The sequence below is a fragment of the Cololabis saira genome, chromosome 14 (assembly GCF_033807715.1).
Source record: "Cololabis saira isolate AMF1-May2022 chromosome 14, fColSai1.1, whole genome shotgun sequence".
NCBI lineage: Eukaryota > Metazoa > Chordata > Actinopteri > Beloniformes > Belonidae > Cololabis > Cololabis saira.
Genome location: NC_084600.1, coordinates 27933420 through 27951298, shown reverse-complemented (window position 1 = coordinate 27951298; position 17879 = coordinate 27933420). Strand labels below are relative to the sequence as shown.

Below are 17879 nucleotides of genomic sequence, written 5' to 3'. Positions count from 1 at the left end.
GGTCCACCTACGTCTCCTGCGGCTCCTCCTCCTGACGGCAGCAGCGCTTCTCGACCCCCTCTGTCACCAAACCCCCTTTTTAAATTAGATTTCTGTAGACGTATGCAGTGAAGCAGTCTATTTCTTCTGTTTTCTCTCCCATTTGTTACTTCAGCAAGTTTGAGTGCGTTTTGTCATTTATTTCCACTTTCGTTTCCAAAGAAAAGATAACACTGAGTTTAAAAGACAGACTGTTATGGTATTTAATTCTTCCTGAGGATTTTGCTTTACCGTCTTCCAGTGCGGGATGATTGTAAAATAAACGATTGGCTTTTCTTTAGTCAATATACACCGGCTCTTGTATGGGTTTAGGGACCAGGAGGAATGAATACTTATTTATTTATTTTTTTTCCTTTTTCCCAGCAAAGTTACCTTTTCATCTCGACCGAGGCATAACAGGATTCCTCAGACTTAAAAGTGATTCAGAGAGTGTGAATCCTCAGCTTGACACAAAGACCTCTAGAACTTGGAAAAAAACTGGAAACTGAAACCTTGTGACATTACATCATTTTTTAGAAACAATGTTGTACCTGGAGCGAAAGGTTGTCCAACAAATTATTGTCCACAGACGGAAATATGTTTACTCATTCCAAGTGGCTGAGATCTGAGAAATAGCAAAAAACATTTTGTTGCACAAAATCTTTAGAGATAATAATAATTTTTCACATGTGAATATAAGAGGAAAGATCGCTGTCCATGGTGCTGTAGTATGAAAGCCTTTCTTTTCAGCAGTCAAATGTTGGCATCTATCTCCACGGTTCCATAAACCCACTTACTCCTCTCTGGAAAACCAGCACGTCTTACCTGAGTTCAAAAGAGTTTGATCTCAGCTGCCCATATGAGGAGAAAGGCACAAGTAAAGAGAGCAGACTTCAAGTAAACACCTCCAAGTATAGATTTTGTGGATGGGAGCTTCAGAACCTTCCAACCGCTGCAGGAATTGTCAGTGAATATCATGGGAGGGCCCTCAGACTGCACACAGCAAGGGGTGAAAAATCACTGATATATATACTCTTCAAAATACCAGCAGGACTTCAGCCAGGATATGATCAAGCCTGGCAGGAACACGTGGACAAACGTGTCAGACAAAAGGTTACTAAGTGCACTTTTAGAATAGAAAACTAACAAAGAACAAAAAAGCAGGAACTGTTGCGTAACCCCCCCCCCCCCCCCCTCTCCACAGTGATTCAAGATCCCTGTGATATTTCACCCTTATACTGCAATAAAATAAAATTCAACTTTGGGATTTGGAAATCAACATATTCAGCAAATCATTTCAACAAGATGTATGAAACTATAGCCTTCATGCTGTATAAATCAAGCATATGGATGTGATTTTCAATCCTCCTGTGAGACATTAAGTTCCTAACGAGCCAGAATCCTTCAAGGTCAGATACATAGATGAAGCTACTGAGGCTCAATTCCTGACATAATTCATCCTGACATGCGGAGGACGCCGTGCCAAAACATTCATTAAAAATTCTCATCACTGCGGCACTTGAAAGTGAAAAATGACAATGTGTCACTTGTGTATTTCATTTTTCTTTAGTACTTTACATGTAACAGGAAAATACAAGGGTTTGTTTTCAAGAGAATACAGGAACTTTAACAGTGCTCTGTACATCATAATATTATAGTCAGTGTGGTGGTTACTTGGCTCAGATAACTGAGCCGTGCATGTCGTGCACAGTTCACCATGGCTAGGTGCGAGGGCAGGGGATACAATTTGAAATCTTCATTTACATGTTTGTAAGAAGTCTATTAGCAGCTTGGAGAAAAACACAAAATGAGCAACATGTTACCAAAGCAGTGTTACTACAAAGGATGGCAGAAAATGCATGAAGGAGTACAGTGTATAAAAGATTGAAAAAAAAGAAAAAATATCAGCATAAGACACATTATGTAACATGTGAAAAACAGGAGCGCTGTGGATGAAGCTGCTATTAGATACTTACTCTGTAACAGAGAGGTCACCAAATTGGTCATTCCACAGTAACACTAAATACAAAAAAAATCCAGGTTTGGTTAAGAATCCTACATTCATCTTGAGTGACTACTTTTTTGAATTAAAACAAGAGCTTGCAGCTGGCTGCTATTTCCAGAATTCATGGCAGACCTTGTTGATGCTGTTGGCTGAAGGCTGATGGACTTGGAAGTTCAAAAATAATCCCATTTCTGTTTGCACGGACTGAACATTAATTAACAGATCAATATTCATTTGAACCACTTGGGACATGAAGAGGGCATGCAGTAAACCGAATCCTTAAAGACTTAATCCACTGCGGGTCTATATACATGTTCTGTAGACTATTCAAAGCTTACAGGTTTGGTCTACTGATGGGAGATCTCCCCTTTGACATTTCACTTCAGATTATGTTTGACTTTCACACGTCACCTGTTGACGAATGGAAAGCGTACTGAACAAATTCATAAAAACTTTTTTTGGAGCTGGAGCTAGAGCTTTTGGAGCTGGTATTGGCTTAACTAAGCAGGATTTGGTCTTTAATAACACCGCAAGGGCTCAAAAGCAGGCAGGATGGCGACTTGGTACACCGAGCAACAAACACAGCTGGCTCTCATCTTCAGCACAGTGGGAGGAACAATTGTTTGCTCACAGGATCATCGAAATCAGTCCGCCAATAAACGCAGAAGAACAATCCAAGTCTTGGGGATATGCAGTAAAGAATTAAAGGACACTAACGCTCATTAGTCCAGAAAAGAACTTGCTTCATGTGAGATCAGAGCTGGAATAAGGTCAACCTTCAAAAGTCCCCTGTTGTACTAAAAAAAAAAAAGCAAATGCTATGCTAACAGGGCAAAAGCAATGCAAAGTAGGATTTGATCTGCTGTCAACCTGCAGTTTCTGGCTGCTTTTTTAATGTTTAAGGTCTCGCCAGATGATGAGATTTTGCTCTCACATAATCTATCCATAGCATCAGTAGAGCCAGTAGCCTAATAAAGGCCTTTTCTCACATCAGCCACATCTGCACAGCCCAGGCGTCGATGGCAGCGTTTTATCTTCTTACCAGGCTCTGGGTGTGATCGTGTTTATTTAAAGGCAGATTTTTGACCTCTAGATGGACGTTTATGGGACTGAATACAAAAAATAGGGGGCATATATGTGTGGGAATAGTATAACAGCTTTTTATGACCATTATATTAATGGACAGGGAAAGTCATTAATAAGATACTGCCTTTAGAGGTTTATCAAATTTCTTGCAGTGTTTAGAGATTCTTGTGCTCAGTGAGTGTTTCCAACTTGTATATTTAACATTTCTTATCCTCGCAGAGGCTGGAGACGAGAAAACAGTAGGGAAGGGGAATAAATAATCAAAACAGTAGATCAGATACAGTTTTGACACATGGCGGGTCCCTATGTTGAACAGTTAAAATCATCAAATTTCTCTTGATATCACAGAGGGGGAAACTTTAACTCACCACAAGACTATAAAGTTCCCAAGACTTCAACCTTGTTCCCACTTCTCCACCTTAGAATAAGTCACTTCATGAACATTTGTGCTGGAACTGACTCCAGCTTGATACGTTATATACATACACTATAGAGGAATGTCTGCATGTATGTAGGCCGGACATGGCATGCGTGTAATGCATGATAACATATTTAGCTTAGTAATGTGTAAGAATAATTGTATAATTACAATATAAACATTTACAGTACAGTTTTGGAGGAAGTGGCTGATTGTGCCTCAAGATCCCCTACGGCCGCTATCACACCACATGATTTTAAGCACGCTTTGCCAGTTGTCGTCGTTGCTGAGTGGTTCGGGGCAGTTTAGTAAGCAGTTGCCAGTTGGTGCACAGTCATTATGTGTGAACAACTCAAAGATGCATCAAACACTCTCAACAATCCATTGCTGATGGCGACAAATATCTGTTTATGTTCTGAACAAATCATCGTGCAAACTGTTTACATTGCTCATCCCATCTCTCAGACCATCTTCAGACAATCGACTCATGTTTTCTGTCCCATTTCCTGCACATTTTCTTAACAAAAAGAGGATTGGAAAGCATTTTGATTTAGATCACATTTAGTCTGACCGTCATCACGTATCAGTCAGGTCTCATAAACACCATGACAACTTCAAGACTCCTGATTACAAGATGAGTCATATAGTCTGAATAGCACGTACATCTGCAAATGCTGAAAGCCATGTAGTGTGAAAGCAGCCTTCTATGCAATGACTCTGAGATCCCATGATACTCAAGCTCTTCTCAACGGTTGTAGTGATTTATGTGGATGCTCTTACTACACCGTTTCTAGCCCAGCAACGGTTTTAAAAACAGGATGGCCACACTGACCAAAGTAGTGAACTGTGACCATTATTTTTTATAAGGCATTAGATTTATCAGGACCACTGGGACTTGTTGTAGGACATTGCGTTCAATTTCCCATGAAATGTAGAAAATGTAAGTAATGAACATGAGTAAAAATCATAAGTGAGCTACAATAACGACAATGAAGAAGGTTTTACCGTTCAAAGAAAACTTTTCCTACTTTGGTGAAAACAAAATTATTTTTCTTTTACCACATCCTTCATGAGAGTCTTTGTTCATCAAAGGCCTCTTTGTTTGGAATAGGTACAGTACTGCAGAGTCCTGCTGGGCCACTGAAACACAGCTACCAAGACACCTAAGCTCCTGTCCTCGTCAGGCTTTCTCTAGCGTCAGATCCTGAAAAATAGGAGAGGTGAAGCAGCTCTCGTGTGTCCATGGCTCAGCTTCCCAGTGAAACATTTTTGCAATAGCCAAGATTTACAGATGTCTACTGGTGTAGATCCTCTGGTCAAGTCTTTGGCTTCCACTCCATTCACTTGTGTGTGTCTGTCTGTATATGTGTGTGAGAAATTACAGCACTGTGCAAACTAAACAGAACAAACCCAAACCGAAAACAAGAGTTGGCCTTTTAGTTAGTGAAAAATTATTTCACTTGTGTGAAAAATAGAGAAAAAAAAATAGAAAGGAACGTTTGTTTTTAGCTGAGAGCGGTGATTAATGATACACCTCTTATCTCAGGCTATTTCTTTTATTCTGCGCATGTAATTGTGCAGTTCCTCTGGGTCTTGAAAGCCCATATCCTGGCAAACCCATTGAATGTCCTCTTCATCTGCAATGGGGATGGAGTTGTAGGGCAGCTCTTCTGTGGGTAGGGTGGTAAAGGTGGTAAACTTGACCCTCTTGCGCTTAGAGGTTGGTGAACTGGCCTCCTCGCCGTTATCCTTGGTGGAGCCACCAGAGCTGCCGTCGCCCCGTCCATGCACCTGGCTGTGAACACTAGTCTGGGAACTGCCACTGCTGTGGTGGTCTCCGTGGCAGCAAGTCTGCACGCCTTCCAAAGGATTGCTGGGACTTTCCACCTGCTGCGGCGACAGATCACACTGGGCTCTCAATGGTTGGCCGTTTCCCAGGAACACCCAGTGGTGGGAATGATCCATATTGGCCTGCCCCTCAGGTGGGATGCGCTTATGGCGGTACTTGAGCACAAAGACAATACAGTTGATAAGAAAGACTAAGATGGCCAGGCAGAAGACTCCCAGTAGAGCATACATGCCAATCTCAAGGTCCGTCATGCTGCGGGGTGAAGGCACAAAGTCATAGTTCTCAGTAGTTTGCTCTTCGTTACTAATCGTGGGGAAATTGGTGTAATCAATAGGAACGCTGGCAGGCTGTTCATTAGATGTATCATAAACTCTTCCACTGATGTTGGGATCAATGACGGGCCTCCTGGTGACGGGTACGAGATCAATCTCGCTCTCCGTGGTGGCCTCTTCCTCAGAATCTTCCTCCGGACCAAAGCGGACCTTGACGGAAACTGTTGCAGATGCAATGACGCTTTTGCGTTTGGTCTTCTGGCAGGCTTCACAGATGGTCATCTCCACACGCACCATTTCACCAGATCCCTCCCCTTCTGCCACGAGCACGGGCCACCGCTGCTGAGGCTCCTGGGATACCGACACCACTTTGTCATCCAGCGTAGTGGCGTTGAGGTTGTAGTCTTTGGGATCAAAGTAAGTCAGAGTGGCTGCTGTGTTGTCACTGAAAAGCATCCAGAAAGACAAACTGGCCTCCTGTCAGACAAAAAGAGAAGCGTACACATTAGCTGTTTGAATAAAACTGAGCTTTTGATTACCTCACAACTATTAAATCCTCGAAAAATTCACATGGAAGATAAAAAAAAACAGGACAAAATCTTCATCAGAAAGATTATAAAGCTTTTACAGCACACGTATTTAAAAACATATTATTTTGTTTTGTGTCTGCTATGAACCGTTTATGATTTTGTTCTGAGTAATTGCATTTGATTAACAAAAAGGATAACAATTGTGTACCTAAACAGAAAAAAAGCTAATTACACATTATTGAACTACTAAGGAAATAATCCAAGGGGTTATTAGCACACCAGAAAAGCTGTAATTACCTCAGCTGTATGAAAAACAGAGAAAGTTGTCCCCTCAACATTTCATTGTTCACAAAATTAAATCATTCTATAAAGTATATATTGATAATGTTTGTGTTAGTTATTTAAAAAAAATAAATACAGATTATGATAACTGTACAGTTTAGCAGGTAAACGCTACAATTTCAACCTGGCTACAGTTTGTTTGCTCCATTAACAGACAGTTGATGCGAAGCTGCCACGTTCCTCCAAATAGCAGACCATCAATAACAAATTGGCTACATTTATAAAGACAAAAGAAAGAAAATGATCTTTGATTTAATTAACAGAAGCAGCATGTATGAAAGGCTAGGTCTTTAAAGGGGGCAAGAGGATACGATCTTTACGATGTCAACAAAAAGGTAGAAAAAAAAAATCAATATGTTTCCTATTATTTGTTCCTCAAAGAAAGATTGTACGTTTCTCATCTGCAGTGTATTATATCATTAAATCATTCGAGGAAACTGGAGGATTTTCAAAGCATAAAGGGGAAATGGTGCAAGCTTAAGCTGCACAACCGACTACATTACAACCAACTATGATCCTTCCACAACATCAAGACCATCAATATTTTTTATAGTTTTATTCTGTTTAACATTTTTTAGAGGTATTTGTTTTATTTATTTATCTATTTCTTGTAATGCTTTTATTATTATTATATTTTATTGTTGTGGACTGATTATGTTTTCTTGAACTTTTATCATTATTTCATTTTAATTAACTATATTGTATGTCAGTGTGCATTGGTCTCCCAGTTTTTATTTTTGTTTTTATTATGCTTATTTTTCCGTCAAAATATCAAAGCACTTTGTATTTCATGTACCTGGATGAAAGGTGCTATACAAAAAATGTTATTGATTGATTGATTGAAGAGCTGATGTGACCAAAGAAATAGGTGATGTGAGCCACTCGGACGGTTGCAGGCCATAAGTCCGAACGAGTTTGTATCAGAGCTCATTTACGGCTCTGAGATAGCAGCTGAAATAGCAGCATTAATGCAGCATTAATGCAGAAAAAATCTTTGAAATTAAACAGCAACAGTCTCCCTTTAATAACTAGGGGTGTAACGATACACTAATCTCACGATACGGTACGATACACGATATTGAGGTCACGATAACGATACGATACGATATATTATTTTTTTAACAACCTTGAATGAGGTAGTCATGAGGACATTTTCTTTTATTTGAAAGACACAAAATACAAAATAATACTGTGCATTTGCCCTATTGTTCCAGTTTGTAATGCTTTATAACTGTTTAAGTTTTAAAGAGAAAGCCAGGCCAACCATTTTCCACAAACTGAACTAAAAGTAAATGTCAGGTTTGCATTATGCATCTTCAGTTTCATACAAGTACAAATATTTTGCCACAAACTGAATAGTTTCTCTCATGTATGATTTGACTTTTTTCTTTTCCAGAAATTTAACAACTAAAATTAAATAAATAAATACAAGTAAATAAATACATACAATTTTACATCATAAAAAAGATTGATTCATGCTCAACTTATAAGTGTAAGAGGAGATTTATTTTTGTTAAGAAGGTTATTTTGGTAATTCAGGGTTCATTATTGTATAAATATATTCTTTATATTCTGTAAATCAGGGACTATAATGACACTAGTCAGTTTCTGTAGTGATTAGTCTGTTTTAGATTGGGCGGAGTGATACAGCACTAGGTGCTGTGTTGATGTTCTAAAATCCTACGCTGTTGAGCGGACATTGAAGTACACTGGAATTTAGCAGAAGTTGTCTCCGTGTTTATCCTACTCATGACCCCAAAAAGGTTTAATTTAATAAGGTAAGGCTTAACTCTACACCAGACTTACATAAGTAAAGGTTCAGACCTCAAAACGGGACCGCAAAACGGGACTAGTTTATTCTGAGCGGAGGAAGATTTTGGTCCGCGCGGTCCGGCCGCGGTCGTGGTCGGATGCGCGTTTCTAGTCAACACAATAGATTAATATTAATAACCCAATATCGCGATACACTCTGTCACCTCCACGACACGTATTGTGACATTTTTGTATCGCGAAATTTCGTGGCACGATATATTGTTACACCCCTATTAATAACACATATTTCCAGAAATGTCCACACATTTTCTGCACTTTCCATTTCATCTCAGCATCTTCCTGATTTGGGGGTTATACAGGTTCTAACCAGGAAGTTACATGATAGTCTTAAGACTACTGTAGAGCTGGAGCCCTCATCCAATTTAAAAAGAACCCGCAACTGTATTTTGTGTTTCTACATCCCACAATTACATTTCAGGGTTACAGATCTCATTCTTCCACAGCGTTGACCACGATTTGAATAAGTTCCCAAGTGTGCCTTTGAAGTCCTGGACTTCCTCCAATCCCCAATCCTCCAGAGTGTTTGTGAGGCACCAGCGGTACCCGGTGCTTGGTACGAGCTCGGTTCAAGCGCACAGACGGCCTGCCTCTGATGTGCTCACGAGCAAACGGCTTCCAAGCGTGGAGGAGGGAGGGCCGGCGGAGGAGTGGGAGTGCTGTCCTGAAGCACAGGTTTGCTCTGCAGCACAGACAGATAAGGCCCACACAGCAGCAGTGTGTGCCTCAAATGATGGGGCTGTCTCTTTGTATTTGCTGTGCGTGATGGTCTCATTTTGTATTTTCTGTCACTCTTCGCCGCCTCTACTCCCGCGTGGTGAGATTGGATAAAAAGCTTCAAATTTTACCTGACAACATTCATCTGCTGCAGACCGAAACCACAACATCTGTGTCCACGTAATCAACGTGGTCGATGGCCTCCTTCGTTCACAGCTTGCTTAAACATCAGCAACCAGCGTTTTATTTTGACACTGGCGTTCAGCAGCGTGGAACAGACCCACGCTCACTTTCCTGAGAAGGAGAATCTCTTTGGTTCAGATTTAGTGGACAAATACTAAAAATGTGCCAATGGTTCACCGGGAGGCGAATCTCCGTCATCTCAGCATGAAGGAAGCCTCTGACAGAAACATCACACTCAATATTTATTTTAGGAAATATCTATAATTTGCACAGTCTCCTAAAGTAGCTAATATGATTAAAACGATTTTTCCTGTCTTTGATTTCCCCGTGCCGCCAGATTTTTTCTTTTTGCTTTGTGGCATCATATGTTAACTAAACATAAACACAAACAGCTTGCGTTATAAAATATGCAGACGCAGTGTAAATATTTGCACCATCTTGAGATGTAAATTAAAACTATTCAGATTATAAACCGCCTCAATTGAAGCCCCGGCAGTGAGATGACAGCCACGGAAATGGCTTTCAATGAAGCTTCAACAACTGAAACCTTTAGAGTCTGAGAGTGATTGATCTTTGTCAAGAAAATAAAAGAGAATAATGCAAGGAGGCCTTGACTGTAAATCTCTACTTATCAGAGTTTATGTGTATCACACATTTCTGGAGTAATAGAGGACATTCGAAGAGTTTTCCTGTGAAACAGAATCAAATTGCTTGAAATAGCCCCGGCAGCCCCCTGAGAGGTCTGCCGGCGGAGGAATTGGCTGCCTTTTATAGCTCAGCCTTGGAGAGCACTTAGGACAATACATTACAATAATTAAATTTCAAGGTGGCCAAGAAGCGGAAAGCAAGAAAAATTGGAATTTGATGCCGGGCACGCTCTCACTCATGCCCGATGTGGTTGTCGCTGAATAACTCGTAGGCCAAAGAAAAGGCTAAGCAGGAAAAGCCCCGACACAAACACACGCGCCCTTTTCTCCCTCGGTGAAGCTGGGCTGCCAATCAAGTCTCTGCAGAGCTCCTCCTCTCTGTGTGAAGACACAATGCTGAAGAAAAGAACACTGTGTTGCCCCCCACGCAGGCGTCTTCATGCATCTCACTTGAGCAATGAAATCCATTTTGGGAAATGCATTAGGACAAATCAGAAGTGGGCTTTTTCTTTTTGGGCCAATTTTGTTTAGGCGGCGACACTTGTTAGTTCACTGCAGCAGCAGTGATGTGGACTTCTTCCCAACAATGCTGGCTTGGGTGTAAGAGCATTCATTTGGGAGTTATGTTATTTCTCAAGTTTAAGTCTTCCTCACAATATGATGCAAGATTGGTATAATCAGTCACTAAGGGGATTTGTTAGGAAACCCACCATATACATAGTGTTCTTTAGACATCCTGAGCCTTTTCCCCTTCAGTCCTGATGGACCTGGCCACCGGTGATGGCTCTGTTACCAACTGAGTTATATTCAGATCTCAAACCCCTTGCTGGTAGTGCTTGACGTTTGTGAGCCGTATACACCAGAGATGACAGTAAAGTGTGTTATGACATCCAGTTTCTTTTAAAGAACTGGCAGTCTGATCACAAATGTGGTGGTATAATCATGGTATGGGCTAGTTTTCCTACATTTGGGCCCGGGCAGCTAAGAACATGTCGTACATTAAAATATGACATGTTACTGAAAAACCTAAGACAAGAACTGCATGCGAGGAAACCCCCCAACATCACAGATGGAACTACTTGAATTCAAGTTTTTGGTGTATTTTCAGGACGGATCGACAAGCAAGTGTTCTGTATTTTTTTAAGAGTTGATAAAACGTTCAAGCACCACTGTAAAAGGATCATCTAAAGCAAACACTAATCAGAACAAATCACCATTGTTTTTGTGATTCCACTTTTATTCCCATTCATTTGAAGTGTAAACCTGATTTAGGCTTCTCCATCGAGTCGACCGGGGTTTGCATTGCCGGCCATGATGCGCGTATCCCTGGCAACGCTGAGCCTCTCCATCAACGTTGAGCCTGTCCAGCGATGCAAACCCCGGTCCACAGAGGTCTGAGTCGCAGACTGGCACCTCCCAAAGTCGACGTGACTTCGGACCAATGCGTCCCTATACAGCATAATTTCCATCTCTTCGCTTTATCCCTTCTGCTAAACGCGTTCCAAGGCTGCATGGACCAACTCCCCGTGCAACTTCTCTTTCATTTATGATGCCACCTTTGTAATAAGAGCATTTGTTGTTCCATGTCGCTTAGCTACGAACAAAAAAAGAACAGAAATGAAAGATAACCCCTCAACCCCACGGGTTTCATGTGATTTCAAGAAATATCCCTCCGTAACTTGACACCGTCTGGCGTTTTAGGTAGCGAATTGCTTCGCAGGTGCCACTTCCACCTCGATGAAGAACTTTGAAAGCATGAACTGTGGTTAATCTATCAAGAAACTTTTTTTTTTTTTTTTAATAATTTAAAATCATAACAAAGAAATTGTTATAAAATGTTTAGCTTGGACTCTACAATCTTTATTCAGCCCTGTTCTGAGTGTTTATTATCATCATTATTATCATTATTAATATGATTATCATGAACATTCTTCTTCTTATTATTATTTATCTTATATCTAGAATTGAATTGCAGATGTTTATGAGTATGTGCTGGTCTGACCAGTCTCAAGTATGTTCTTCTCAACTAAACCGGCCCACTACGACCTACCAAGTACACAAGTCCAAACCTGGCATTGGTGGTAAGTATTTTTTCCCCACTGGTCTTTTTCAGTTCAATAGAGCCGGGCAGGAATCGTTTGTGCATCAGTGACATCAATTCTACATTTCGCCACTACGGCTTGTTATTAGCTGCGGGAACCCGCTGGTGCATCTGTTGCCAGCAAACATACAGCTTTCATAAGTATGCAGGGAGGTTTATGGGGTAGCCCGTAGACACCTCTGTGATAGAGTTGCATGTTCTGAAGACTAATTTTTCAGACGTTTTTACCCAATGATAAAGCTAGATAAAATCTTTTACTGTGGGATCTTTTTTTTAATTTATTTTCTTTAGGGAGGAAATGGCTCGAAATAGTCATGTATTTACAGAAAACGACAAACCAACTTTAACACACAATTTATGAAGAATTTTGCTCTGGTTTTCATCTGACTTCATCTATTACAGAAACTGATACATATGAAGCCGTCTCCATCGTTAAACCACTCAATTTAAAGCAATCAAAGCGAAAGGCTATAAGTGGAGCTGGTAGAATAATAAATCATGTCACACCTGCTTCAGAGCGGCGAGCGTCTGGAGACCGGTGGCCTTAGCCACCATTGTGTGGCTGTTGCCAGGGCTGGGCTGCAGCGACAGGGTCAGGCCTGAAATGGCATGGACACGCAGCTCCGTTATAGAAACCTTGTCGTCTGTGACTGAGAAAGGCGCTTCTCCCAGAACAGCATCCACTGCCAGCGGAGACTCCACCTGCAGAGAGAAAGATGTGCTTTTATTGCACCGCTACATGACAGAGGACATCGCTCAAGTCCGCAACAGACAGCAGCTTTATTGTCTTTTCGAAGCTCATAAAGCCCATGACAAGCAAATTCTGGATTAAAGTGCTTTGTGCAGTTGTTTGTTCCAGTGCATCGTGAATCCAAGTGTCAATCCCTCTCTGTTGAACCGACTTTGGAAAGACAAGAAAGACAAACATAAAAGCTCCGCTCTAGACGTAGTCAATCATCTACTACACATTGAGGAACAATATGAAGCTGAAGACGCCCTTCTCAAAGTGGCAGTTAACAGAAAACACTTGTAACCACCCCAGTGTCATCACTTGAGACACTTCAAAGCATTTAAGGATTGTCCTCCCTGTCCAGATAACCCCAGGTCTTTGACAAACCTCTCCAACCAGCACTTTGAGCACTTAGGAGGCATCATCATTTACACTGTGCTCTCGCAAGCAGAGCCCCTGAGGGACAGGTACACTGTAAAGACCCATTCAGAGTAGCAGTGGTCTTTTTCTTGGAGTCAGATGGGGAAAATCAATTCCACCTTAGTTTCAAGCATTTTATAACTTTAGCTGGGGATTAGAAAAAAAAAAAAAAAAAAGTGTAAAGCTGTACCAGTGAAGGTTTTGGCATCCGACAAGCTTTCTTAATCATCATGAGCCAAAAACTTGAAATGAAAAGGAGCACTTTGAACACCTTGTGCTTCCAAGCAGTGACATCCAGCTGCCTGCAACTTCCTTCAGTCTAACGCGGAGACACGCTAACAGGCAAGTGTGCTGACGTGAGAAAATAAAGTGCTGAATGATAGCAGGATCATAGACCTCCACGTCACTCCCCTGGGTCTCCCTCCTCCTGCCCTCGCCTTGGGCCAGCTCTGACTTGATAAATCCTGATTTCTGTTATATGTAAGATAAGATAAGATAAGATAAGATAAGATCAGATCACATCATCCTTTATTTCTCCCTCAATGGGGAAACTCACTTTGTTCAGCAGCAGTACACTTAACACACATACAGGGGAGGGGTAAAACAGTAAAAATATATATATATATAATATATATACAAATAATTTATATATATATATATATATATATATATATATAATATAATATATAATATATATATAATTACGAAATATAGACAGTATATACATTGCAATGGAAATAAAAGTAGTGTGAAAAAAAAGAACAGTGCAAAAAAGTAGGTAGAATGTGTGTGAGGTAGACAGACACATATTGCATAGACATTGCACATATGGTTATTGCACATCTTGTTATTGCACGTGTTATTGTTGTTATTATTGTCCGTTAACTACTGAGAGCAGGCCTGGTTGTACAGTCTGATGGCAGCGGGGAGGAAGGACCTGCGATGCCTTTCGGTGACGCATCGTGGGTGACGAAGACGGTCGCTGATGGAGCTCTCCAGGGTTCTGACAGTCTCATGAAGGGGGTGGGAGACATTGTCCATGATGGAGGACAGCTTAGCCACCATCCTCCTCTCCCCCACCACCTCCACCCGGTCCAGACTGCAGCCCAGGAAAGAGCCGGCTTTCCTCACCACCTTGTCCAGTCTCTTCCTCTCTGCTGCTGTGATGCTGCTGCTCCAGCAGACCACCCCATAAAAGATGGCCGACGCCACCACAGAGTCATAAAAGGTCCTCAGGAGGCCGTCTCTCACTTCCGGGGTTGCAGGGAGGGGGGTTGGTGGGTTCGGTGGAGTAGGGAGTGGGCTGGGGGCTTGTGGAGGAGCAGCGGGGGGCATGTCGCCAGCCCACAAGGTTTCTTAACTACGGCGATCTTCTGTTGCAAGCTCTTCACGACAGAAGGCTGAGTTCTGTGTTCACTGCTGTCCTCTGTAGTGCACTTACAAAGCACACAAGCCTGTGGTCGGCTTTAGCTTTTACTTACCGTCATGTTCTTTAATAATCTCAGCTGCAGGCCCACATATCGACTTTTTTTTGTGGAACGTTTCATCCATCATCTAACTTTACGACCACATGGAGATGTTTCATTCCATCCTCTCCAACTCTTGTGTTATAAACCTTTTCGTACACGTCTGCAGAAACGTTTTGTCCATGTCTGCAGTTACTAAGTCCACAGTAGACTCCCGAGGGCATTTTCTCTTCTCTTATTTCTTTTGTAATCCACACTTTTTTTCTTTACTCTGAGCCTAATTCCAGGACTTATTCATCCCCTGTGAGTTTTTTGCAGGAAGAAAACAAACAAACCTTTCACAGCTTTGAAACTGATTGGGTATGAATATACATCATTCTGATTCAGAGAACATTTGCGGTTTGTCGCCGCATGTGTCTCCTTTCCCCACATTCTTGGCCCGCCGCTGCTTCGCCCTGAAGGGACACGCTCTACTACCGAAGTAGTTCAGCTGTCCGAGCAGGTACCACGTAGAGGTACCAGAGCCATCGCCAGGTCCAGAGCCCAGGCTACTGACCCATGACTGTTTATTTACAGGTGCTGCAGAAATGTAGAAACATAACTCATCCATCACGCCATCCTGAGGGACATGCCAGTAAGAGAGGTGTGAAACATCAGGCCGCCTTGAATTGAATTAAAAGCAAACGTAACCTCGTCCGAAGTTGCTCTCATCTGGCAGGATTTCCATCTCGGGACGGACTGCAGCCTGATTCTAGTGCGCTAGGAACCGTCTTAGAAGTTACTTCTACACCTCTGTTACCTGCCGAGTTGGCTAGGACGTAGTATGGAAACAACAGAACATGCACAGCTTCCTCCGTCTGGAAAATGTTCCTGTTTGCAACTGAGCAGTCTGATTCACATTCTATGTTCCATCTTTGCAACGGGCCACAAGCTGGGCAGGCGACTGGAAGGTCTTTATATATTTCTGGGTCTGCTGCCTCGCCTTATAGTTTGTGGTGGAAAATTGACAATAGTTGAACACAAAATCCAAGTTTGAGCTGACCACAGTTACGTTTCCAACATTCAGCGTCGGGTGTATCCTGCTTCCGGGTAAAGAAAACCAACAAGGATGTAGGAGGTGAGAAACGAGGGGGTCGTGTTCCCCTTGTGTTTCTGGAACGAGTCAGGGTTTCGACCGCCGTGGCGTTCCCCACCTCCTCCCGGCCTCCTGACCGTATCCTTCCTGCAAAATTCACTGCAGCTTCATCACTTTATTTAAAAACTATACCCGAGCATGACTGCTATTCCTCAACATATCTTACCTTATCTCATGATGTTTTCATAGCCTGCTCTGCTCTTGTAAGTCTTTATCCGGGTTGTTTTTTTGTACTGGTGCGCCTAAAGAGTTTTATGACATCTGTGCAGAGGTTTCGTTACTGTTTTGGACACTGCACCAGCGCTACTCGGCCACGTCTCAGTTGAAAAAGAGATTTTATCTCAAGGGACTTCTTGGTAAAATAAAGGTTAAATAAATAAATTCCAGGCACCCGCATCCTACCTCCCCATCAGCCCAGCAGCACCTGAACCATATTTCTCATCCAATCTCCTGCAGATCCCCCAGTCACTGGAAATGGTGCTAAAGTTACGGCCTTGAGCTCTCCCACAACTCATCCAGCCCCCCCCCTCCCTCAGCCCATTACCTCCACTCCCTCTCCTGAGCGTCTGTGATAACCTGCTTTTAACCTTCACGAATCTGAACCTGCAACCTGCACATGGATTCAGCTGGCTGAGTGGAGCACAACATGAGAAAAATTAATGTGGACTTTTGTGGACCTCCCTCATCAGATGCCTTTCCGGCTCTGCGAGTCACACTGTCGTTTGTGTTCTAGTGAAAACAAGTAAGAGGTGGTCGTCAGGAAACCTTGTTCAGATGCAGCTGATGGATTTTTAGGCACCATAAAACAGAAAATTAAATAAAAGCACCATCTATGAAGGACGAGTTCCACAAGTCCACAAGATACGCTCACTTTTCGTTCCCAGTGTCACTTTGACAGTTATAAGAGTGAGTGGCTTTTATGGTCTGTGTTGAGGCCTCGTCACATCCACGGACGTTAATCGCTGTGTGAAGGCCGTCCTGCAGCTGAGTGTGAATGTGGGCCCCGTGTTTATACATCACATGTCAGGTTAAGTTTTCATTGTTTGAATTTTTATACGCATGAATACCTGGAGGAGGGGGCACAGTGGCGCAGCTGGTAGTGCAGACGCCTCACAGCTATGGGTGCTGAGGGCACACCCTGGGTGGGGTTGGCGAAAGGACCTTTCTGTATGGAGTTTGCATGTTCTCCCCGTGCTTCCTTGGGTAGCTAATGTGAGCTACCCTCACAAAAAGTGAGCAGTCCTGGGGCCTCATGATCAAAACGTGCGGCGCACAAAAAACATGCGTACGCCACTTTCTACGCTCACGGTCGTATGATCAAAAATTGATTTGAACGTAGAAAGTTGCGGCCTTTCACGCACACACCAAGGCTGGGGTACGCACTTTTCTGAGGTTTTGTCCGTTGGCGACACTCACTGGTGATGCAGTGAAATGCAGAATATGAGGAAACGTGACGTCAACAATAAGTTCACGACAGTCCCCACATCACCAGATAAGTTACACAAGAGTGGAGCTGCAACAATCTCACAATCAACCACATGATCTGAACGTACAACTAAAGGCAGGAGCTCAACGATGGAACCTGCAAATCCCGATGGAGCTTTGGCTCAGTTAGAGGAACCTGCTGCTGCATCAGATCACACCGATCTGCTGGTCCAGGACTAAGACTGGACCATCAGCTGGTTTAGGTACCAAGAGGATCTTCTGGATCTCTGCCCTGAACTGGACCAGCTGCTCCGGTTCAGACCAACATGATCTTTCAGCTGGAGCTGCTGATCGGATATCTCAGTCGCCATGACGACCGTATGGGACCCCTACTCGAGATAAAAGCCAGATCCTAAAACATCCCATAACTGTGTCTGGACAGAAAAACATTAAAATACATTTTGCAGCGAAAAACCGGTTCTGTAAAGTTGTCTATTAAAATAAAACTAAGATGTCACGGAAAGGTTGGTTGGTACGAACTGATGTGATTCAGCAATGAATGAATGAAGTTGAATGAAAGAAGTTTTTATTGAATGTTTAGGCAACTTTCAGAGTCTCATAGAGTCTCAGATATGAGACTCTGAAAGTAATGGATAATTATCTTCATTATCATATTCCAATATATGTATTTGAGGGAGGAGACAG

The 17879-nt window shown here is 42.4% G+C and overlaps 1 protein-coding gene across 3 annotated transcripts in view; it reads right to left on the bottom strand.

Annotated features, from left to right (window-relative positions):
• Nucleotides 1-1565: 1565 nt before the first annotated feature.
• The window catches only part of tmem132e (transmembrane protein 132E), a 479435-nt gene continuing 463121 nt past the window's right edge, over nucleotides 1566-17879 (bottom strand). For all 3 annotated transcript variants that reach the window (XM_061740292.1, XM_061740291.1, XM_061740293.1), the window contains 2 exons: nucleotides 12506-12700; nucleotides 1566-6125 (listed from right to left, as the gene is read on the bottom strand). In XM_061740292.1, the coding sequence (XP_061596276.1) occupies nucleotides 5070-6125; nucleotides 12506-12700 (1251 nt within the window). In that variant the 3' untranslated portion in view covers nucleotides 1566-5069. The remainder of the gene's footprint in view (nucleotides 6126-12505; nucleotides 12701-17879) is intronic.